The following is a 23,921-nucleotide window of genomic DNA, read 5'->3' as shown; positions in this document are numbered from 1 at the left end:
GCTAAATTGTAGTATGGTACAGTAGCAATTGGAATGTTTGTGCTGCTTACCAGCAACATCATTATCAGTTTACAGGTAGTCCCCAGTTCAAGAACGAGGTCTGACTTTAAGTTGAATTTGTATGTAAGCTAGAACAGTATTATTGTATAATACTGTATAAGTGTATTGTGTAATTAACTCAAACCATTGTGCAATTAACTTGAATCATTGTGTATATAATTTGAATTTTGCTACAATAGGCTTCATTTTTAACAATGGGTCATCTGTAACCCTGGGCATTCTTAACCCAGGGACTATATGTACTTTATTCCCTCATAATATTTCATTTGGTGCATGAATTATTTGCCAAATAAAGTATCACCTGGAAGGATTGTATTGTATTGAATTCTGAGATAATTTCACAAAATCTATGTTTTCTTATCTGCAGGGTATAGGGTTTTTTTTAATCATACATAATTTTTATTAAGAATTTTGATTATAATTGTAAAATCTAATACAAGCTAAAGAAAAGAGAATAGAAAGGAGTAAAAAGTGCAAGAAAAAAGTAGAGAGAAGAAAAGGAAAAGTAAGAATATAATAAGGAGAAAGAAAATAAATATTTAAAGAAGTGATTTCCAACCGTCATCACAAGTAGTATAAACAGACTTAATGAGTTTTCACTCCCTCTAAGGTTACAAACATTTATCTCTTCATCCCATATCCCATCTCTTATCTATAAACCATAGAACATCAACTTTTTAGTCCTGGTGTCAGTAGAAACATTAGAGGGGACTAAATTTTTAGGTAGAGGAAAGATTTACAAACCTGTAAAATGTTGCAAAATATTCTAACAGTGAAAATACTGTAGGAGACTTTTGAAGAATGGAATCAGAAAATAGTAGCCACACTATCAACATTGTTAGTCTATCCACAGAAGCAGACATCATAACTATGTCCAAAAGATGTTTTGAAGAAACGACAGATGTAGAACAAATTTTAGCTGACAAGATAAAGATGGTATCAAAAGTGGATTACAACTGAAAGGCCAAGAGAATGACTTAGAAAAGGATGTTTCACTGGATCTACAGAAGAAATTGGCTGAGGCTTTAAAGTTTAAAAGAGAAATACAAATGAGAAACCAAGAGAGTGACCTGGATAATTTTTTCCTATTGGATTTACAAAAGAGGCTTGTTAAAGTCTTGAAGAGCTCTGTACAATGGGACAAGTAAGAAACGAAGAGAAATCAAATACTATGACAATATTTGAACAGACTAAAGATTAAGACTGTTAGAAGTAAAACGAAGGAATATAAAGTTGTTTATTTGATTGAGGTTAAAACAAGATATGTTGTTACCTCTGGCAACCCTTTACCAACTTTCTTCTGCAGGGTGTAGTTTTATAAGACTATATTTCTTGCAAGGATTCTTACAACAGTTATCACATTCACTTTTGTTTTTTGTATTTAATTTGTGCACATATGTTTCTCCAACAGGCAGATTCTAGGTTAAAAGCTCTTAGTGCAACATTCAGAGTGAAAAATCCAGATAAGTAAGTGTGATGATTACATTTATGTAAACATTTATGGTTATATTTATGTAAAACAATTATAACTATATTTATGTTAAGATACTATACACTTAGATGGAAGCCTGGTTAAATTCAATAGAATTTGTTTCTGAATGAATACGTAGAATAGAATGATTATTTAAAGGGCTGCAATATGCTTTTAGGAGCTCCCTGCTTTACTGTAACTTCACATTCAGTGGATACCATAGCTAATTGCATATTACAAGTTTATTACAAATAATCCCTTGTCATCCTGATATAAGGTTTGTTGCTGAAAGCCTTAAGGAGTAATCACATTGTCACGTTTTCTGTGAGTCAAAGGACTAGATATACTAGGTACTAAACATTTTGGACATAATTTTAGAACCACAAGAACAGTATCATCCAGCTACATATAAGCGAAATGCTGGCTTGCACTCTCTTGGTGCAGTGCAGTGCAGTGTCCATAGGAGTCACCCATCCATTTGTACTCACTTGGGTCTTCAAATGTTTCAAACCCAAACTCTCTCCAAACTCTTAAATTGGCAAAATGTTGCTCATAGGATTTGGCTTCCAATCCCCTCACTATCTTGGTAGCCATTTTTTGAGACTTCAGTTTATGGATTTTTTAGTCTCTGGTGTCCAGGACTAGATGTAATATTCCAAATGGGTTCTGACCAAGGAAGAGTAGAGGTGAACAATTAGTTCCTGCAATCTAGATTCCGTGGTCTTGTTAATATATCCCAAAACAGTATTAGCTTGGCAGAATTAGATTAATAGCAGATGTTCTAGTAGTTGAAATTTTCCATTGTCCCTATTTTGTACCTGTTTGAAAGTTTAATCATCTGATAGAAGAAGACTCATCCATATCTTCCTCCTGTCTAAGTGGTCTATAATAAAGTCCCATGGTAATATCACTTTTGATTTCTCTGAGAAACACTCTCAGAAGGATTTCCATGTTCTGATTTATGACTTTCTGTGCAGATGTATGTTTTCTGAATGTATAGCACAGTACCCCTTCTCTTTCTCTGGAGTCTGTTCATTTGAAGAAGCTGTAGCCTTCCAGGACTATATTCTACCACTTACATTTGCTTTTACTTATTTTGCTGAAGTGCAGGTACACTTTGAAAGCAACCTTAAAATGTATTGCTCAAACTAGCTTTCTGTTGTACTGATTGTAAAGGACACTGGTATGACCAAACCCCACTTCTTAAATTACTTTGGAACAGTGCTGAACTTTCCAGGTCAGATGGGAAAATACATTCAGAATCATTTGATGCTGAAATTGCCTGAGGTAGTTGCCTCATTAAAATATAATGAAGCCTGATTTACAATACCACCTGAAGTCTGTAATAAACATTATCCCTTGTTCCTAGAACATATGCTGGAGAGACAGTTATGAATTTTTCCTCCTCATAGCACATGTTTTCTGTGAACATTAATAATTGGGCCACCCTCCTGAGTCCATGTCCCTCTTAAGTATGTGCAGATTGTCCTTTTATTTTGTATGGGCCAGTTTTGTCCTGTTCTGTGAAACATCTCTATACTTTTCAACAGAACTTTCTTGTTGGTCATGGTCTTTTGAAATAGGATGTGTGGGTCCAGATTTGTATTATTTTTATTGCATCCACCCAGCCCTTTTCCTGTATTTTTTTGAAAACTGTAACTGGGATTGAGTGGGGTATTTGAAATGTCATATTCTGACTCTTGTCTTGCCATGGGGGGAGGGAGTTTGTGTCCCCTACTACTAATAATGTATCACACCATGTTATATTTCTAGGAGGTTTACAGAACTTAAACACTATAGTGATGAGCTGCAGACTGTCATATCGCATCTTCTAAGAGTCAGAGCTGTAAGTGTTTTCATCTTTGGATTCTGATGAAAATAATGTAAGTCAGCATGTCTTAATGTGCAAAAAATGAAATCATCTGTTCCTTTGTGTGACACTAATTGGATCAAATAAGCTTTTCTGCATAGAAGAAATTGTACTGATAATTTGAAAGGATGGGCACATAAGTAGTGAGGTAGTCAATATGAGATATATCTTTCTGGGGAGCTGTGAAAAGAAAAGTTGTGTTAGTCTCTCTTTGTGTTAAAGCTGCTCCAGATCCTTCAACTAGCAGTGTAGGTAGATGGTCTCATGTCTAGGAGGTGGAATTAATTACTCTTGTGCCTTAAGGCGAGTTCTGGGTTTAATGGTAGGGCTTGGTATCATGAATCTAAAAATTAAAATATACATTTTTTAATCTGTTTTTTCTGTATGTTATCTATCACTGTCTTCAGTTTAATAATTATTCTAATCTTAATAGAACACTCAGTTTATCTTCAAAGCAAGCCAGACTTTAGAACTGGGCTTTTTTCCTTCAAAATTAACACTTATCAGAATGTTAGAAAAAGAAAAAGCCCTCAGAACTGATATGTTTCTGAAAAATCAGCATCTGGCTTGCAGATAGAAATTGTATCTCAGATCTAGTATCTGCAAATCTTAGGATATGAGGTATGTGGTTACAGGTATACTTTAAAAAATTGAAGAAGTCCTTTTATAAATGTTCTTATGATTAAGTTAGTGTTCATGGTATATTCTGGTATATGCTCTGGTGAACCATCCTATGAGTTCAAACAGTGAAGAGAACAGAGGTGGGTTCAAATAAACATATTTACAGTGGGGCAAAAAAGTATTTAGTCAGCCACCAATTGTGCAAGTTCTCCCACTTAAAAAGATGAGAGAGGCCTGTAATTTTCATCATAGGTATACCTCAACTATGAGAGACAAAATGGGGAAAAAAATCCAGAAAATCACATTGTCTGATTTTTAAAGAATTTATTTGCAAATCATGGTGGAAAATAAGTATTTGGTCACCTACAAACAAGCAAGATGTCTGGCTCTCACAGACCTGTAACTACTACTTTAAGAGGCTCCTCTGACCTCCACTCGTTACCTGTAGTAATGGCACCTGTTTGACCTTGTTATCAGTATAAAAGACACCTGTCCACAACCTCAAGCAGTCACACTCCAAACTCCACTATGGCCAAGACCAAAGAGCTGTCGAAGGACACCAGAAACAAAATTGTAGACCTGCACCAGGCTGGGAAGACTGAATCTGCAATAGGAAGCAGCTTGGTGTGAAGAAATCAACTGTGGGAGCAATAATTAGAAAATGGAAGACATACAAGACCACTGATAATCTCCCTCGATCTGGGGATCCATGCAAGATCTCACCCTGTGGGGTCAAAATGATCACAAGAATGGTGAGCAAAAATCCCAGAACCACATGGGGGGACCTAGTGAATGACCTGCAGAGAGCTGGGACCAAAGTAACAAAGGCTACCATCAGTAACACACTACACTGCCAGGGACTCAAATCCTGCAGTGCCAGACGTGTCCCCCTGCTTAAGCCAGTACATGTCCAGGCCCGTCTGAAGTTTGCTAGAGAGCATTTGGATGATCCAGAAGAGGATTGGGAGAATGTCATATGGTCAGATGAAACCAAAGTAGAACGTTTTGGTCTAAACTCAACTCGTCGTGTTTGGAGGAGAGAGAATGGTGAGTTGCATCCAAAGAACACCATATCTACTGTGAAGCATGGGGGTGGAAACATCATGCTTTGGGGCTGTTTTTCTGCAAAGGGACCAGGACGACTGATCCGTGTAAAGGAAAGAATGAATGGGGCCATGTATCGTGAGATTTTGAGTGAACACCTCCTTCCATCAGCAAGGGCATTGAAGATGAAACGTGGCTGGGTCTTTCAGCATGACAATGATCCCAAACACACCGCCCGGGCAACAAAGGAGTGGCTTCGTAAGAAGCATTTCAAGGTCCTGGAGTGGCCTAGCCAGTCTCCAGATCTCGACCCCTGGAAAACCTTTGGAGGGAGTTGAAAGTCCGTGTTGCCCAGCGACAGCCCCAAAACATCCCTGCTCTAGAGGAGATCTGCATGGAGGAATGGGCCAAAATACCAGCAACAGTGTGTGAAAACCTTGTGAAGACTTACAGAAAACGTTTGACCTCTGTCATTGCCAACAAAGGATATATAACAAAGTATTGAGATGAACTTTTGATATTGACCAAATACTTATTTTCCACCATGATTTGCAAATAAATTCTTTAAAAATCAGACAATGTGATTTTCTGGATTTTTTTCCCCATTTTGTCTCTCATAGTTGAGGTATACCTATGATGAAAATTACAGGCCTCTCTCATCTTTTTAAGTGGGAGAACTTGCACAATTGGTGGCTGACTAAATACTTTTTTGCCCCACTGTAAGTAGTGCCTAAGGGGAAAAGACAATAGGAAGTCTGCTTCCATTCCTTATTTTATTTATTTCTTGTACAAATTCATTTATTCTTGTACAAGTTCATTTGTTTCTTGTACAAATTCATATTCCCAAATGGTTCTGGGCAGCTTACTCTATGTGCACACATAAAACTATAAAGACGGCAACATAAAAATTCTGAACAGTATGCTAAAAAGGAATGTTTGGGACCTTCTCCTGAACACTAATAGGAAGGGAGCCTCACTCCAACAACAGTTTGTTCCACAATAAAGGCTCCACTTTGGGAAAAGCAAAATTTAGCCACAATTTAAACATAGCCATTTTTGTTTTCTGCAATACTGTACTAAGCTAACTCTAAATGGATGATAATTTCAAAAATCTTGAATGCTTTTTCATGTATTTTTCTGACATGTAAGAAATATGTTTAACTAAGTGGGGTCTCTACTTTTTTAGAGAGTGGCAGATCGTTTATATGGTGTATATAAAGTCCATGGGAATTATGGGAGAGTGTTCAGGTAAGATTTTATCATCCCTTTATATTTTGAAGATTTATCCCCAACTTTTTAATTTTATGTGAACATTCAAAATGATTGAAACACTCAAAAGCCAAAACTTGAAAACAGATTTAAAACACACAAAAGCAGTAGACGAACCATTAGGAGGATGTGAAATAGTGTTGGGGCAGTTAGAAAAGATTATTCCTTGCCCTATCCCTAGCGTTTTCTAAGCACAGTTTGACCATAATTGTATATCAGAAAAGAGAACATTGAGTGTTGGAGAAGTTGCACTTTCACCGACTGGTGGAATGGGGCCAGCTGGCTTTCCGCTTTGCCTGAATGGTTTCCCTGGGGAAAGAGCCTCAGGCTCTTAGTGGTTCTTCCTGCCATGGCCAGTGGCAGAGACCAGATGGCCAGTAAGGATAGGCCCAAGTTGGTTTCCTAGGTTAGGGAGTTCTGCATCCTGGGCTGTATACCAAAGATAGCCATCACATGCATGCTATTTTGGGTGGGAGGCTTAATTGAAACATGAATAGCCCCCCTCCCTCCCCATGCCTGCTATTTTCATTTAAAACAAAAATGTAACTTAAATTGGGATTTGCTTTCCTGCCAGTAGAAATTGCTGAAAAGCAGTATTTGAGACCATTTGCTGTGTTGGCAGTTTGTTACTGAGAGTATGAAATGCAGTTACTCACGGAAAGGAAAAAAGTTAAGAACTGCATATTCGTCTTCTTATAAAAAGCCAGTACAGCTGCATCTGTGTACTTGTGTTTCCCTGCTCTTAATCACGTAAAGGGAAAGAAAAGGAAAAAGCAAAAAAGAGAGAGAGAGAGAGAAATTGTAAAAAGAAAAATATGCATTTATTTTTGGAACAATGACAAATACTGGCAATATCATTATTAATATTAATGTTTAGAGTTTTATTAAGATTTTTAGTTATTTTTAGTTATTAACCTAGTTCTATACATTTAATTTATGAATGAAATAATTATTAATTTTATGACACTTGTAAATCCTTTATTTGCTGATTTTTTAATTCTTTATCCACTACATCTTTTCCCACCTTTTTTCCTATTATGTAGCTATTTATTCTGTTTTTTAAATGTTTTAAACAAATAAATTATTAATTAAAAAAAAGAGTTTCCCTGCTCTTCTTGCTTCCAGCCACCATATACAAAGAAGCAAGAAGGGATTCAAAATCTGTCTGGGTCAGAATAAAGTCTATCTGTACTAGTTTATTTTGAAACATTTATAAACTTGAATCTATGACAGCTGTATGTAAAGCTATTTTATTGCATCCTGCACTTCTGCATATAAAGTGGTTTGTTCCCTTCTCTGCCACAAAGGGAGATGTAGCAGAATATTATTTTTGGACATAAACTCTTTAATACTCTAAAAAAGCAAGCACCGCCAGTATAATTGTGCAGATTTTTAGTTGTGTCTTTTGGTGTGTGTGGTTTAAATGAAAGATAGTGTGCTTAATTTTTCAATGTGATGGAAATTTGGCTCTCTTACTGGGTGGTCTCTCATCTTCTGGGTATAGCTCCTGGTAAATATACTTTTCTACGCCAAGAGCTGGTAACTGTGGCCTTTCAGAAGTTGCTGGTCTATTACTCCCAGCATTCTTTACTATTTCCTATCCTGGCTTGCAAAATTTATCTCCTGTTTAGTGATCTCAAAAAATATTGTTGTGATGTTAAACTACATAACAAAACAATATTAAATCTTTATGTTACATAACACACAATAGATATATGTTGCCAAAAACAACAAATAAACTGTATTTTAAAAGTGTTAATTTTGGAGAAATTCTCTGTTGAAAAACAATGGCCTCTGATATAACTCTGTTCCAAACCTGGCGATGACAGAGAAACAAAGTCAGTATTCCTCAGAAAGGAGTTTCAGGTTTTGGGTATGAAGAATGTTTTGCATTAAAGAACTCTTCTCTGTTTAATAAGAATGTATTGACTATGAAACAGGAAATGTATTGTTTGATATTTCTTGAGTTCAGAGTTCATTCTATCAAGTTCTGAATTACCGTGAAGGCAAAGTGGTCTTCTCTGCCTATGATTTAAATCCCTGGTGCTGCTTTAGCAGAAGTTCATCCCTCAATCTCACTGCAAATGAGATGTCAGTGGCCTGTCTGCTCCTGTGGTGAGAGATCCTTACCCATTTAATATGTATAAGAGCCTGTGAGATGAATCAGGTTATGAAAAAATGGTCCAGGGAGATTTATGACTAAATAGAAATTTAGACCTAATCTTCCTGGTTTTGTTTGACTCCAAATATTACATCCCACCGGTTCTCCACTGAAACTGAACCAATAGCCTTTTACCCTTCTCATACCTGAGCGCTCTTAGGAACTCTCTCATTCCTGAGCTGAGTGTCTTCTTGGTGCTTCATGGCACTAGTAATGGTAGTCCAGTAGTTGTGGAGTTTATGAGCTCTGCAAGCATGTGGATAACTGGAAAGCTATTTTCTTGTTTCTTATTTTGATATGTTCTTTAAAATATGAGAAATTTCTTTTGATAAAGGCCAGGTCAAGTAACCTTTATCTATCTATCTATCTATCTATCTATCTATCTATCTATCTATCTATCTATCTATCTATCTATCTATCTACCTACCTACCTACCTACCTACCTACCTTTAAGATTGGAATGTCTAATGTGGCACTTGTTTTCAATTAGTGATGAGAAAATCTGGAATTCTAGAAGAATTGATCATGTGTGAGGCAAAAGTCCATTTCTAATCTGTCTGATTCCAAAGCACTGTCTGTGGTTTGGTGAGAGAAGTGTGTATTTGAAAATACAGAAAACAAAACATTGAAGGTTTTGATTGTTCCAAAAATTAAATATACTGCTCTTAAAATAATCCAGAGTTATGATAGCATATTCCAGTTTAAATGTTCAATCAAATTCTCCTTTTAGATATGTGCTCCTAAATTATATTGGAAATAGGGCAACTTGTTTATGTCTTGAGTTTAGAACTACTGCAGATTAGCCATTTAAATACCACCTGGAGAAAATCTATTTCTAGGATGCAGATTATTTTTTGCCCTTACATGTGCAATCTTATTTGTTATTTAACTCTTTTTCTTTAGTGAATGGAGTGCAATAGAGAAAGAGATGGGGGATGGGCTTCAGAGTGCTGGTCATCACATGGATGTGTAAGTATTGGCTGTCTTAGAGTTGATGGAAGCCAGATGAGCACATTAAGAGTGGGAGGAGGTGGAAATGGAGCACGTTGAAGAGTAGCTCTGTGGGCTGTGCAATATTTCATTGGCTCTTAGGTTGGGGCTGTTTTAAAATCTGTTGCATTAAGTAGCCCAAAGAGTCCCTGGTGACTTAAAGGGATTTCTTTTTTATTATTATTTTGAAACTAGAGAAGAGGTTGGCGCTGTTCCAGGGTTTCCTTTAAGCTTCTATGCCAGAAAGTTGTAGAATAAAACCTAATGTAATGCAAACCTGATGTTTTCCATTTATTTGATAGCATTAGTTTTGCTCTATTTTACAGATGCTATGTAACTGTACAGATTTGTTTCTTAAATATTCACTTTATTTGATGTTTTAATTTGGGGTGAGTATAGACTTCTATAGCACTGAAAGGAGCCAATTCTTTCAGAAAACTGTGAGCGGAATACAGGGCTTGCTTGGCTGTTTGCTCCATTTCTAGATCCTATATTTTTGACCTATATTACTGTATGTTTTTTTAAAAGCTCAGGTGCTTGCTTTTTCTGATTGGTCAGTGAAGAAGATCATTCTGTACCATTGTCAACGATAATAGTAACTCTTCTGCACTATCAAAGATCATTTTCCATTAGGAGATTATGGTTCTTCTGGAATCATCCTACCATTGTTGCACCAGAATAACAGTCATAAGGATAGGCTTTATATTATACATTGCTTCAGTTAGGGCTGGGTGATGTTAGAAGAAAAGCGAGGAAATGACCAAACCATGACTGGCAAGAAACTGAGACACCATTTCTAACTGGCAAGATGTGATCCTCTTCCTGACTATACTACAGCTTTTAAAATAATTATTTGATATTCTAATATTTGATCAGTAAATATGTATGCCATGTTTGATCATGGTATATGGCATACATAAATAATAGAAATTGTCTTTTAGTTCTGTTTTCATTTATAGTTTAGCTGCCAATTCTGTAACACATCTTCTTGGATATTTTCCCCTATTACAGTAAAACTTCTTTTTCTTAGCAGGAAATGTTTGCCTACTACAAAATTTATCTTTTACTGTAGTAATTATTTGGAAGCCTTTAGAAACTGGGACACTGTATCTTTTGTATTAATTGTAGTTCTGGCTTTGAAGAAAATTCATGCTTTTACTAAGTCATTTTAACTGAGCATTATAAAAATATTTTTAAATAAATATTCCTGCAACATTGATCAATTTTTGGAAACTTGGGTTTGTTTTTCTAACATTCTTTTTTTCTTGCCAGGTATGCAGCTTCTATTGATGATATACTAGAGGAAGAAGAACATTATGCAGATCAGCTGAAAGAATATCTCTTTTATGCAGAAGCTCTTCGGTAAGCATATTGATACATTTCCTTTAATTGTTCTGATAACATTTAAACTATTTCACTTAGCTCATTTGTAAACAGTTGATAAAACTGAATGGTCAGAATAGGCATGGAGGAAACTTTAAGAACTTGCTCGGCATATTATCTTTGAATAAATTACTATCAGCCTTGTTTCTTGATTTATGAATAGTATGGGAATAATGGTGGTTTCTGTAATAAATGCATTAGGAAATGAAATAAAGGAACCTATCCTGAGATTTTATACTAAGGCTGACAGTGACAGGCTCAAATTATACTCATTCTACTATGTTTTGAACAGATTTGTTCTTTATCAAAAAGGTAGTTATTTAAAACTGGCTGGAATTACTGGTAATGGTTTGCAGGTGTTACAAAGTTATTAGAGAATTTTAAGAACCTGGGATTTAGTATATATTTAGCCTACCCGATGGCTGTGTCTTAGTGTTGTTTTCCAAACATCTAAGGCAGGTTGAACCACTGACTAAACTTGCGTGCAAATGCTTACAGCAACGCAGCCTTGAAACCAAGATTATTGGGGTATAAGAGGCACAGGAATTCTTCATACAAAAAACCATCAGGGAGCAATTTCTCTATGCTTTTCTGTCCATTGAAAGGTGTTTTTCCCCTCAAGCAGAGATAAGCAAAGATCAATTTTGCCTCTTCCTGAACTGAAAAAACGAATACTTTGTGGTAGCCTTCAGTAGAGAGAATCCCCTTGACTGAAGTCCTGTGTGCTGATATTGCCTGGCCTACAAATCTCTGCCAGTTTAGTTATTACAAATTGTGTAGAAAGCTGAGTAACCCACAATCTGCTGAGCAGAAAAATGTGAAAAGGAATAGGGGTGTGCAAAAAGTTCTCAGTCTAAAACAATCACTTTTCATTGGCCATGTTTAAACTGAAACATTTTTGTTTTAGATGATTTGGTCTGTATACAAAATGAAATAGAGCTGTTTGTTTCTGTGAACAGACTGAAATGTGGTTGCTTGGGGAAGGGCAGAGTGGAAAAAGCCAAGCTTTTAATGTGTTTGACAATAATGTGCACAAACGTTGATAGAGTGGCTACAGGGAGGCAGGAGAAGGAGAATGCAAGGTGTTCAGAAGATTTGAGATAATTAGGCCAGCAGGATATCCAGTATTGGAGATGGAAGGAATGGAGATTGTTGGAAGATCAAGGGTGGGCAGGCTGGCACGCAGATCATGTGGAAGAGGTGGAGGAAGGGTCTTGTCTTATTCACCCCTTAAAATAAGTCCACAATTACTTTGGGTTTTGCTTCTTCTGAAACTGGAACAACCAAAGATGCTCCAGGTTTTATTTCTTGGGGTCCTCAGACCCCACTTTAAGAAACACTGTTAGAGGTAGGGACTAGAAGGTTAATTTTTACTGCTGCTGAATGTACATAGATTTGGATTAATGAGTACAATATTTCATTTGTAATTTTTACTGGTTATTCAGGGCAGTTTGCAGGAAGCATGAACTTCTGCAGTACGAATTTGAAATGGCTGCTCAAGATCTCCTATCAAAGAAACAGCAGTGTGAGGAATTGGCAACAGGCGTACGTTTGGCTTTATCTATCTATCTACCCACCCACCCTATTCTCCAAAGTCTAAAATGAGAGCCAGGTTCTTAACAAAAATGGCTTGAATATATAGCTTGCTGACAGGAGGCTCATGAAGTGGTGTGTGTGGGTGTGTTTTCGTGAGCCTCCTGTCAGCAAGCAAGTACAGGTAGTCCCCAGTTTAAGACTGAGTTCTGTTCCCAAGGTCTGTCCTCCAGTCAAATTTGCATGTAAACTGGAACACTATTATTGTATAATATTGTATAAGTAGAATTGTGTAATTAACTCAAACCATTGTGTATTTAACTCGAATTTTGCTACAATAGGCTCTGTTCTTAACTATGGGTCATCCTTAAACAGAGTGTTCTTAACTCGGGGGCTACCTGTATATGGAGAAGTATATGCAAGTTATACATCTCTATAATGCATTTCACAGAGATTAATGCTAATCATCAGTAGAAGTGTATGTCTTGACAGTAAGAATGTTTAACATGCTGTTGAATAAGATGCAGGACTTTTGAAATCTTGCAACAGAGAGGAATCTTTCCTTTTCAGATATTTTAAAAGATTATAGAACCCTCTTCTATATGTTCAGGAGCTTGGGAGACACCCAGTGAATTTGGATAAAAAATGTGCTGTATAATTCAGGTGATATAGCTGTTCTAATTAACATTATACATGCACTCTACTGTATAATATGATGCACGCAGTCATGTAATAGATACCCCGTTTGTTAAACTGTGCATAAAGGCAAGGGCGACTTTAAATACTGATGAGAATGCTCTTTTGAATAGGGCAGAAGGGAAGGAAGATATTTCGCTAGAAATATATCACCATTTTTAAAATCTGTACTGGCAAAAATGATTGTTGAAAAGGACAGAAATAAAGAAATTTAAGTCCAGTACTAAATATTGGCAACAAAAGTAGGTTCTATCTATGTCATAGTTCAAAATTAAGTTGTACATACAGTATAACATTTTTTGTCCCTTAATAACCCTACATTTTATAACAATAATTACTGTTGTTGCTTTGGAAGAGTCTGATGGCAGTTCTAAAAGGGATTCAATGTTTCATTGATTCAGTTTAAATTATTCTCTAAACAATTCTGAGGATCTTCTGTGCCCTTTTTTTCCCCTTTTCCCTGCCTGGTTCTTGACTTCATTTCTGTTTGTTATAACTATAGTATGTCATGATGTCCCAAATGAACAGAGCAATCCAAATATGAAATAAGGATGTGGAACTTACAAGGTGCAACTTGTTCTTGATTCTTCTATCTGTGGCTTGGAAGATCATTTGAGCTGTGCTACAAATCACTAATTCAAAATAGCAACTTAAATGCTTTGGTTTCAATTCAGTAATCTGTTTGAACTGGGCAAATCTTGTCTCCTGTTGAACTGTATGTGAAAATGATGTGGAGGCAACATCTGTCATCCCATTAATTGATTCAACTGATATGGCTGGCTAGATGGGGGTCCTCTCCATCCCTCATTGCTCCTTGTGTGTCTTTCCTGAAGCTGTATGCTCAGTGGAAGAGGAAAGAGAACAACCATTGCAGATAGAATTTTTATCTGGATAAAAATAAAGCCTTTTATCCTCAGTGAATATTTTAAAACAACGGCCCATGTAAACATTTTCCATCCAAACATTTGGGTGCCTTGTTTTCCTGGAAGATAGTGAACCATTTCCTGAAACTGCCTGATTATCATACTTCTTTCAGACGGTAAGAACGTTCTCCTTGAAAGGAATGACTAGCAAGCTTTTTGGCCAGGAGACACCTGAACAAAGAGAAGCAAAGATAAAGATTCTTGAAGAACAGATACATGATGGAGAAGAACAGCTTAAAGCAAAGAACTTAGAGAGCCGGTAATCATTGATTGTGCCAGTGTGTATATACTGCAAGTGATCTCTTTATGGGTGTCCCTGGATATGTTTCAGGTGCTTATGAGTATCCCATTATTAGCAAAAACAGCTCTGAACAAACCATTTTGTACATCCTGTAATCTAAACTCTGCAGGTTGAGGCCATTGGCATATTTCCATAGTTAGCAAGTTTTCCACCTTGATTACGGTGCATAATTTTAGTTCTGTTTCACTTGAGGAGTGTCAAACAATAAGCCCCTGAAGATTTATTGCTCAATTCTTTGAAATTATGACATTGCTGGTTAAATGCAACATTTTGTTCTGTCATATTTACATTTCTTAACTGCCCTGTTCCCCCTTCCCACTTATAATTATGATTAAATTTGAACTTATATTAGTTCGTTAATATTGTATGTATTTATATGTTCCTTATATTAGTGTAGTACAAGACGTTATTTTAAAAAAAGTTTAAAAGTATACATTCCAAGGCTTAGAAGTATTAACCATTTCTTTGAGAGATTAAGATTTCAAGCAACAACTTGCCAAGAATACTCCTATGAACTAATGAAACAAATCCAGCAACAAGAAAAGAATGTGTATGATTGTTTGTTTGTTTGTTTGTTTTCAATGTATTTATATGGCTCCAAATATTCAAGTCAATATGTTCCATTGATTGCAAAACTGAAATAAAACGGATGCCGGCTGAGCAAGTGGAGATTTTGTGTGGATGGTAATGTTGCATGAAATGGATATACAAGAAATTGTAATTAATGAACAAAGACGATAACAAGCATTTGAGGGAGGAAGGGAATCACTCCCTTGTTTGAATATCACATATGTGACTCATGTCATTGGCCCACCTACCTGGGGCTGGTTCTGTGGTAATGTATGCCTTGTTTGCTCTAATTTATTTCAGAGACTTCATGAAAAGTGCTTGGGCTGATATTGAACGCTTCAAAGAGCAAAAGAACCATGATTTAAAGGAAGCCCTCATCAGTTATGCTGTGATGCAGATCAGTATGTGCAAAAAGGTATCTCTGACAGAGAAGTAATTTAAAAAAGAACCAGAATATGAAATGTTAATATATGAGGCTTCAGCCCAGACTAATGAAAGCCTCAGGATACACCTTGTTGTATTCTTCAGTAGGCTTCTGGCATCTGTGTATTGTTCTCTGAGGATGCAGAACATTCTGTTCATGTTGTGTGCAAGAATGACATAGAAAACTTAGCAACTTTAATAGAAATTAATATATGGATATTGTCACCAGAAGTCAATCACTTGTCTGCTTGAATGCTTATTTCAAATACAGATTTTTCTTTTTCTTTTCTGTTTTTTTATTCCAGGGAATTCAGGTTTGGACAAATGCAAAAGAATGTTTCAGCAAGATGTGATGTAGGAAACTCCGTCCTTCTTGGCAAAATGCTGGAGAACAGAAGCACAAATGCATGAACATGGATGCTAAGTTGCTACATTTACTATACCATGGAATTGGTGTGTTTATGAAAATAGGGCACAAAGAATTGGTCTATTTCTTGATGGCCACCTTGTGGTTTGTTTTGCATGCAGTAGCAAACTGAACTTTGTAATTCTGTTTTGAGATAAGGCTATAGGAAGGATCCAAGCTGGCTCCATCGATCACATAAATCAAACTATTCACTGTACCACAAATCTGTACACTATGTAAATCATTTCCAAGTGCCCCTTCTTTATATGTTACAGTACTGTAAACACTGTAACCTACACTGTAAACATATGCTGATAAAGATTATTATTTTTTGTTTTCTAAATGTTGTGGTACAAAAGTAAGTTTTTTTCCCCCTGAAATATTGGTAATATCCCACAATATCACATGTTGCACATCTCAGATTGTACCCCACCCTACAAAACCCCTTAAACTTTATAACACAGGTTTTGGATATTCATATGTTATATAAAAGGGATGTTTCTTAGCTCAGAATTTAAAACTAATAGGAATTCCTTACTGATGTTTTCCATTTGCCAGCTCAAAACCTCATACAGTTACTATTACTGATCTCAATAAGCATGATTAATATGAGTTTTATATTTATTCAGCATCCCTGAGCTTAAAGTTTTTGATTCTTAGTTGATTTTTTAATATAGAAATGTTTCCCTTTTGAATACTTGAGAATACCAATACTAAATCAGATAGGCTTTATTTGCAACATAAATATGAATTGCTTTATACATGTCTTTGCCTTGATTTTGTATAATGTATTTTTGCCTAGGTTTCTTTGAAAAGGAGTTGTATAGAATGCATTGTTTGTCCTCTGTACAATGTGTTCAAAAAGCAAGGTATCTTTTGCTAGCTTTATATTAAATCTTAAAACTAAAGACACTCATTCCCAGCTGTCAGAAAGCTCTAATGCTCCTTTGCTGCTTTTTCATAATGATATTTAAGAGATAATATGGAATGAAGCCAGACGTAACTGTGAATCTTCTTTGAAAATCATGGTACTCATTTTGTCAAGCGCCATTTAATTACTTTACATATACTAGAAAGAACTTAATCTGTTTGTTTCCTCAAATCAGACCTCTTTTCTTAATGCCATTATGAAATCATATTTGCAGATAACTTTTTCAGCCTATCATGTAACCTATGATCTTTTTAAAAAGATTAATGATTAATGTTAATAATTACATCTTTATTTCAAAAGAAAATCTAGTATCTTAAGGTAAATCAGCCACATCACTCCATTTTAAAGAAGTGTAGAATATAGGCCCAAAACTGATAAAACTTCTACATTCCAGAAACAATAAGCAGCTACAAACTTAGACTTTTATAGTAGACTTTTAGAGTAGTTGTGCCTTAATTTAATACCAGTAGGCACTTGGAGTCAATATTTTCCATGCACTTGATCTTCCTAGTGCCTTTCTTCTCTTACCCTTCTTTCATAAGCTGTATAAATTAAATGTATTAGTATGTCTTTTTCTTGCTAACTCTATTGAGTTTTGAGAAGGGATCAAAAGGTTTGTGCCAAATATGTTAAATAAACCCACCCTTTATTATGTTTTGTTTTTCATATATATTTTGGATTCTCCTTAAATTTGACTTTATTGTTAGTATACTTAAAAAAAAGAGGCATATTATTGATTTGCAATTACACCATTTTCTGTGTTTTAAAAATTAAGTATTTTGTTTTAGGAAGATTTCCAAGCATTTATTTCTGTTCAGTGATTGTTCATGTTTCTACAGATTTCAAGAAGAGGGTTCTGATTGACATTTACAGTGATTAAAAGATGTTTAAAAGCACTGTTTACTGGAGCACCCCAGTAAGTTCTTGTAAGATTTTACCAACACCTGAGCTTTCTCCAGCTGATTTCTTGCAGTGCCCTATAAAGTTCGAGGATAAGATTATAGCAGCTAGGCTTTCCAAACTCTCTTGCAAAACTATGAACATTTTATGAATGAGTGATATCTGGATGTGGTACTATAGTATATTGTATGACTGACATACTGTCCACTCAGTAGAAATCATTATGCAAAGCTGGCAGAGGATAGTTTATTTGGCAAGAGAAATAATACCATCTTCTCCATGGCTTTCTGGAAACCTGGTAGGCAATGCAGTACCTACAGGATAGGAATAACATGGTTGAAACGGCTCTCATTCATCACTCTGCAAGTAGCTTCGTCTTGCACCAATTGCAATTTCTCAATCTTCAAAGTTAACCCAAGGTAAAACACACAGCATTAGTTTATTCTGGTAGTGATAAGGGCATGAGTTATTGTCACTAGGTCTTCTCATTCCAGGTGGGGCTGCAACAGGCGCACCAGCCAAAGTAGGCCATGGCCTTCATTAAGCAGTAGCTGTCAGTCCAGGAGGACATCCAAATTGTGGACCTGTTCTTTTGGGGGACTATCACCTTATGCAAAGTAATAAGAGGAGCCAACAGAGAATCAGAATTTGCACAAGCAGTAACACCATATTGTTGTGGTTCTGTTCAGCTTGTTTTGTCTCATCCAGGCCTCCGCAGCCTTCAAGCACTGGGTCAGGACTTCCATGGCATTTCTGACCCACAGCAACACACTATACTGAGTATTATTGCCTGCTCAGGAAGGAGCAGAACTAACCTCTGTTAGCTAACCCTTGCATGTAACCCAAAAGGACACCATAGTCAATTATGAAACACCAATGAGAATCAACCCATTCAGAACATTCCCCTCACTCCAGGTTGCCACACAGGTCGGCTATTAGAGTGGCCAGGGCAGTTGCAGTTCCATGCCACGGCCTGAATCCTGACCGAAAGGGATCCAGGTAATCCATTTCCTCTAGGTACTGTACAGCTGAAGCCACACCATCTTCTGAACATCTTTTCCTAAAAAGGGAAGGTTGGAGACAGGGTGATAGTTGTCTAAAATAGCTAGATCAAGGAAAGCTGCTTCTTTCTTGAACATACCAACACCTCCTTAAAGGCATCTGGCACTCCCCTACCACAGACACTGACTGCTTCCCAGATCCTCAGGCCGCCTGAAGGAGTCAGGAGGAGCATCCATCTAAACTACAGCTCAAAAAGATCACACTGAAAAGCACCCTGCCCATCAGAATTCACAACGCGTCCCAGGTAACAGTGCAAAATGCTGACTCAGTTACCACTTCTGGACCCGGAAGATGCAAAGTCAAGATTGTGGCAAATTTTGCTGATTTTGTTGGTAAAATGTGCAGAAGCTTCACAACAGCCAGGTGGTAGCTATTCTTGCTGTGCCTTCCCAAAACAGTTCCATGTTCTTATGGTGTCAAAAAGATAAATCAAAAAGCCAATTCAGCATATTTCTGTCAGGCTTGCTCTGTGCTCCAGAGTAGCATCTAGGTAAGTATTAGGAATAGGACATTTGCAAAATGAATTATCTGTACCTGTATCTGTTCTTAACAACTGAGCCCACAATGCCTTGATTATCAACTATGCATTAATTTTTGCGAATGAAAACTTGAAAATTAACGTACTTCCCCCCCCCCCCCCAAATCAATAGAAGTAGATTTTCAGGTTTGCAATAAACAGCATCCAGTCACTTGTAGAAAGACTAATCTTGTGTCCTTGGTGTTCCCTAAATATCCTGCAAAAGATGGGGGGAGGGGGAATTTCCAGAGCAGATTTGGGATAAAGGGAGAATGAGAAATGGTAGCCTTTTGTGTAGATCCACTTTAATCCAAATTAAAGTATTTTTAAGCTTTAAGCTTACATATAGTTTCCTGTACTCTTGTTTTTAAATGTTTTTAACAATTTGTAAACTGCCCAGAGTTGCTGGGAGTCTGGCAGCATATACATTTAATAAATGTATTAATAATTATAGTTAAATCAGTAATTGAGTCTTTCAGATATTGAAACATTAACATCTTGGATAAACAGCTCCCTGAATACCACAGAGAGGCATTTCATTAATGCAAGTTTATAAAATACTTAATCTGTTGGATTATGGAAGTAATGATTCAGATTTACGTAGTTATCTATAGTTATCTAAAGTGTGCAAGCATATCTTTGTTTTCCTTAGTTAATATATATGATTGATTGATAGAGCTTTATTGGAAAGACGGATAAATCCAAATACTTGTTAGATGCAGCCACAACAATCCCCATATCCAGTAGAGTAGATAGGGTATGACTTGAAAAGACTAACTCTGCTTCTATGTTAAAGAACATAATTATGAATTCTTGAGTGAAACAAAGTTTGATTTGGTTACTGTTAGGTTTATGAATGCACATTTCAAAATAGTGATTTAAGTTTACAGAATGGTTTGTGTAGTTTGTGAATTGCTATACATCCTGAATACTATTACTATTTGCTCCTTGTGCATTTGCTTAGACAAAAATGTTTACACAGCACCCTCTAGTGAACATACTAGATTTAACTATACAGTAAAGGCTTTTTTTATTTAAAAGATTTAGATGTCATTTTTCAAAGACTTAAAGACAACATTAAAAGATAAGGGTCAGTGTGTAAGAATAAGCAAAGCCAGCATTAGCAGAACCAAGAAAATTTGTTCCTGTCATAGACTAGAATTCATCCAATGTAACTTTCTGTGATTGACTCTCCAGATAGGACTGTAACAACTATAACGCTATTATCTCCTAATCTGAAACTAAGTAATAAGGAAATCAATTAGTATTCAAATGTTAGTCTGTAGCCTAGGAAACTTTCAAGGCTGTTTGTATTTGAAAGGCCAGAGTCCTCAATGGGAAACATATAGTATGCAACCAGGACCTTCTCATAAGGAAAGTAGGTAGTAATGGTGTAGCTAATTGGATTTGTATGTAAATACAGGAATCAATCCCACATTCTGTCCGTAGCAGCTTCATCCAGGTTTCACCAATGTTGTCTTTTTTCAGTTTCTACAAACAGGGCTTTTCTCTTCCACATTTGTCCATTATGTTTTCTCCTGGTATAGGGATTTAGAATCTGGCTTGTTTCAGTAGCTAAGGTCGGTCTGATCTCCAATGAAGCCAGCAACTATTAGGGGATGCCACCGCTGCCAAGGAAAAAAGTGACTCTTACTATCAGGTGTGTTAATGGTTTTATTGGAGGGATTCAAGGCTAAAAGTTTTGTATCTCTTTGATATAGAGATCCATGAAATACAACTACGCTGGCTCCAAATGCCTAGGGCTTTAGACTGGTGTTTTTCAGAACGGCTCCTTTCCTGCTTTCTCCATCCAGTAAAATACTTTGTGAAATTCCATGGAGTTTCAAATGCAGTTTTTGATTCAGTTCAAAGCTTGAATTCAAAAACATAGTGATGTAGAATCTTCTTATTCCTGTGCAAGCACTTAGGTAAAATGCTGCTGTCTGGGTTTCTAATATTACTGTGCTTGAATAAGAGGCCACTTAGAGCTTTTCGACAAAGAACATGTAATAGTCTGAGGACTGACACAGAAGCCACAATAGCTATTTTCTGGTTCATGTTTTATGGAATTTGTACAATTGGAAAAGCAGTATTTCTGATTTACAGTGTGATCAATGCTTCTCATTTTTTAAAAAGGATTTGGGAACATGAATTAGTACGTGTAAGGATTATAGACTTTGGAAAGAAGATACAACAGAGATGCTGACACAAAAGAACAGATGGAATGGTGTTATTCCTGTTAAATCATGTTCCTGCTCTATTTATATATGCAGCTTGGCTCAGTAATTTCAGTGAAGAACTCTTTACCCTCGATATTGCAGTAGCAGTTCAGTGTCAGTGAAGGGTGATGAAGCTGATACTGATTGAGGGATATATACACAAGAACTCCAAGTTAAATGAATACTATCAGCCTAGGTAATCTAGTTATTGCCACCTTGAATAGCTCTTGATTGTCAGCACCCATTCAGAGTTCATTGCATGGAGAGGAATTACCTGGACCTTCTGTTTAGATATTTATAGGCAGGTCATGCTCCTTTGCTTCTTTATCTTTTTCCATTTTAAGCACAGGGTAAGTGAAAATCACTCTTTGAAGAGGCTGTTGCATTGCCCAATCAAGCAAATGTTCTATCTCTGATGTGCAAGGTCTAGCCCGTAAATCAGACATCATCTAATGGCTAAACCCAACTTCTTAATGATCCTTGGAATGATAAGGATCAGTGTATTTCTCACCGACTGTGTCACTGATGGCGTTCCACTGGGGAGGCTTTTGGGGGAAATGAAAGCTAAATGTAACTTATTTGGGCCTCCTAGCATGATAACCATTTACAAGATGCTTTTTGGGGGGGGGGGGACTGTTGTGCCAAACCAAAAGCTAGGGCTTTGAAAAAAGCCAGTAACATGCTATTCAAAAGCAAGAACAGTCCTTGGGCTGAGAAAGGTTGTGCGTACTTCTTTAGAGTCTGCCCATCAAAAGTAAGTCCCAATAAATGTAATGACATTTCCTCTAGCTCATAAACACATAAGTTTGGTGTTTAACATGCAAATTCAAGATGGGAACATCTTCCAAAAAAAAAAATTACGTGAGTTATACTCTGCACTGATAATAGCAACAGCACTTTTATAACATTACAATTAATCAAGCTGTCAAAACATATGTAACCAATTTCAGGAGGGGTAGCATGTAAACCTGTTGCAACCACAATAACAGCAATAACAAAAACCTTTAGCGGCATCTTAGAGGCTAACATTTATTTTGGCATAAATTTCTGTGGAGTACAATTGATTTCAGTATATATCCCATGCATTTACTGCCCCCCTGAAGCATCTGATAAATTGATCTCATGCTGGGAGGCTGAAATACATTTCATACAGCTTTTGTTTCCCACAGAAGTCTTTGCCATGTATTCCTTCCTCATCAGGGAATGTTTATACATACTCATGGTTCTGCTGGGAATATAGGAAAAACAGCACGGTCAGAAGGAAGTGCAGATGCAGACAGCAATGAGTAATCAGTTATGTCAGTGTGGTGGTCAATGTAGTGGGAAAGGTGGAAATCTTAGTCCTCTGTGGCAGGTGTGAATAGTATTAACTGATATTCCAACAATGTTAGCTACCTATTGCTGCTCTTTAGGCAAACCAATTTTATTCTACAAAATCTCGTGAGAGAGGACAGCAGTAGCAGTATGCTGCTGAAGACTGGGAGAGAAAGTGGTGGAAGAATCAAGACATAAAGATTGTGGGTCTGCTGACATTTGCGCCCAGTGGTGTAACCATAATTTCCCTGCAATTTAACTAACTATAGGCTTCCAAACAAATTTCAGAAAGGGTTTGAGATGATTTAGGCTTGGAAAAAGGAGTGGTCCTTGTTAGGCCAGAGGCTAAACTAGACATGACGGTGATAATTCTATTCAGTTGCTTCCTGATCTGCTCCTGTTCTATGTGAATTTCTGGTCTTAGCTTAAAAACAAAGCAAGATGTGATGCTATAACTGCCTAACAATGCTTATTCCCCATCCCTGTTGAGGCAGACTCTGCTTTAAAAGAAAGTACATGTAGGTTTGTTTGTTTTTTTAATTTTATGGCCAGTTTGGCTTTAAGGCATCTTTTTTTTCTTAAAAGTATGTCACAAGGGAAAGTAACTGAAAATAAACAACATGACTTATTAGAAAAGAGCAATCTCTTACATTTCAGCAAACTATTATTGCATATTCTTCACTGTTTTCTTTGTTTCAATTATTCTCTCCTCTCAAGGAATATGAACCTTCTAAAAGGATGGCATTGAACCATTATGCTGTTAAAGGACATAAAGGAAGTGTACTTTATGAAATAGCTATGCTTTGTTCACTTCTTGCAATGGCATAATCTTTTTTACATGGCATCATCACTGAAACTTTTTCCTATTTTTTCCTCTTTATTCAGACTTATGAGTAAAATAAAAAGATCTTTTGAGAGTGCATGGGCACATCTGGAAAGCAATCTTTTATTATATTGAACATATGTTTGTTTTTTCACTTACATAAGCATTCTGAACAATGCCTGCTTTTGCAGAAAGCTAAACTGGTGAGGCTAAAGATGAAGCCCATTATTTTTAGAGAAAACCAGCCCCATTTTAGTAAACCATTTAAAACACATCCTTATATCATTTCCCCCAATAGGAAGATCATCTCAATATCTACTAACACAAAAAAGCCACCCATGTACATTTATACATATGTTTTCGGACTGCTCCTCAAAAACCCCCCACACATATTCTTTCCATACAAGTCATTCCCAAACACTCTTACCAACTCA

At 36.5% G+C, this 23,921-nt stretch overlaps 1 protein-coding gene across 1 annotated transcript in view; it reads left to right on the top strand.

Moving 5' to 3' along the window:
• Positions 1 to 17,304, top strand: part of SNX4 (sorting nexin 4) — a 31,361-nt gene extending 14,057 nt beyond the window's left edge. The window contains exons 6-14 of the mRNA XM_088146466.1: positions 1,472 to 1,527; positions 3,305 to 3,377; positions 6,253 to 6,314; positions 9,400 to 9,465; positions 10,759 to 10,848; positions 12,315 to 12,414; positions 14,135 to 14,280; positions 15,193 to 15,307; positions 15,621 to 17,304. Coding sequence (XP_088002592.1) covers positions 1,472 to 1,527; positions 3,305 to 3,377; positions 6,253 to 6,314; positions 9,400 to 9,465; positions 10,759 to 10,848; positions 12,315 to 12,414; positions 14,135 to 14,280; positions 15,193 to 15,307; positions 15,621 to 15,668 — 756 coding nt within the window. The 3' untranslated portion in view covers positions 15,669 to 17,304. The remainder of the gene's footprint in view (positions 1 to 1,471; positions 1,528 to 3,304; positions 3,378 to 6,252; positions 6,315 to 9,399; positions 9,466 to 10,758; positions 10,849 to 12,314; positions 12,415 to 14,134; positions 14,281 to 15,192; positions 15,308 to 15,620) is intronic.
• The last annotated feature ends 6,617 nt before the right edge of the window (positions 17,305 to 23,921 follow it).

Source organism: Python bivittatus, unplaced genomic scaffold, assembly GCF_059951505.1.
Source record: "Python bivittatus isolate LINGU-HERP-01145 unplaced genomic scaffold, Pbiv_v1 ctg000480_np1212, whole genome shotgun sequence".
NCBI classification, from domain to species: Eukaryota; Metazoa; Chordata; class Lepidosauria; order Squamata; family Pythonidae; genus Python; species Python bivittatus.
This window is presented reverse-complemented; position numbering and strand designations above follow the sequence as displayed.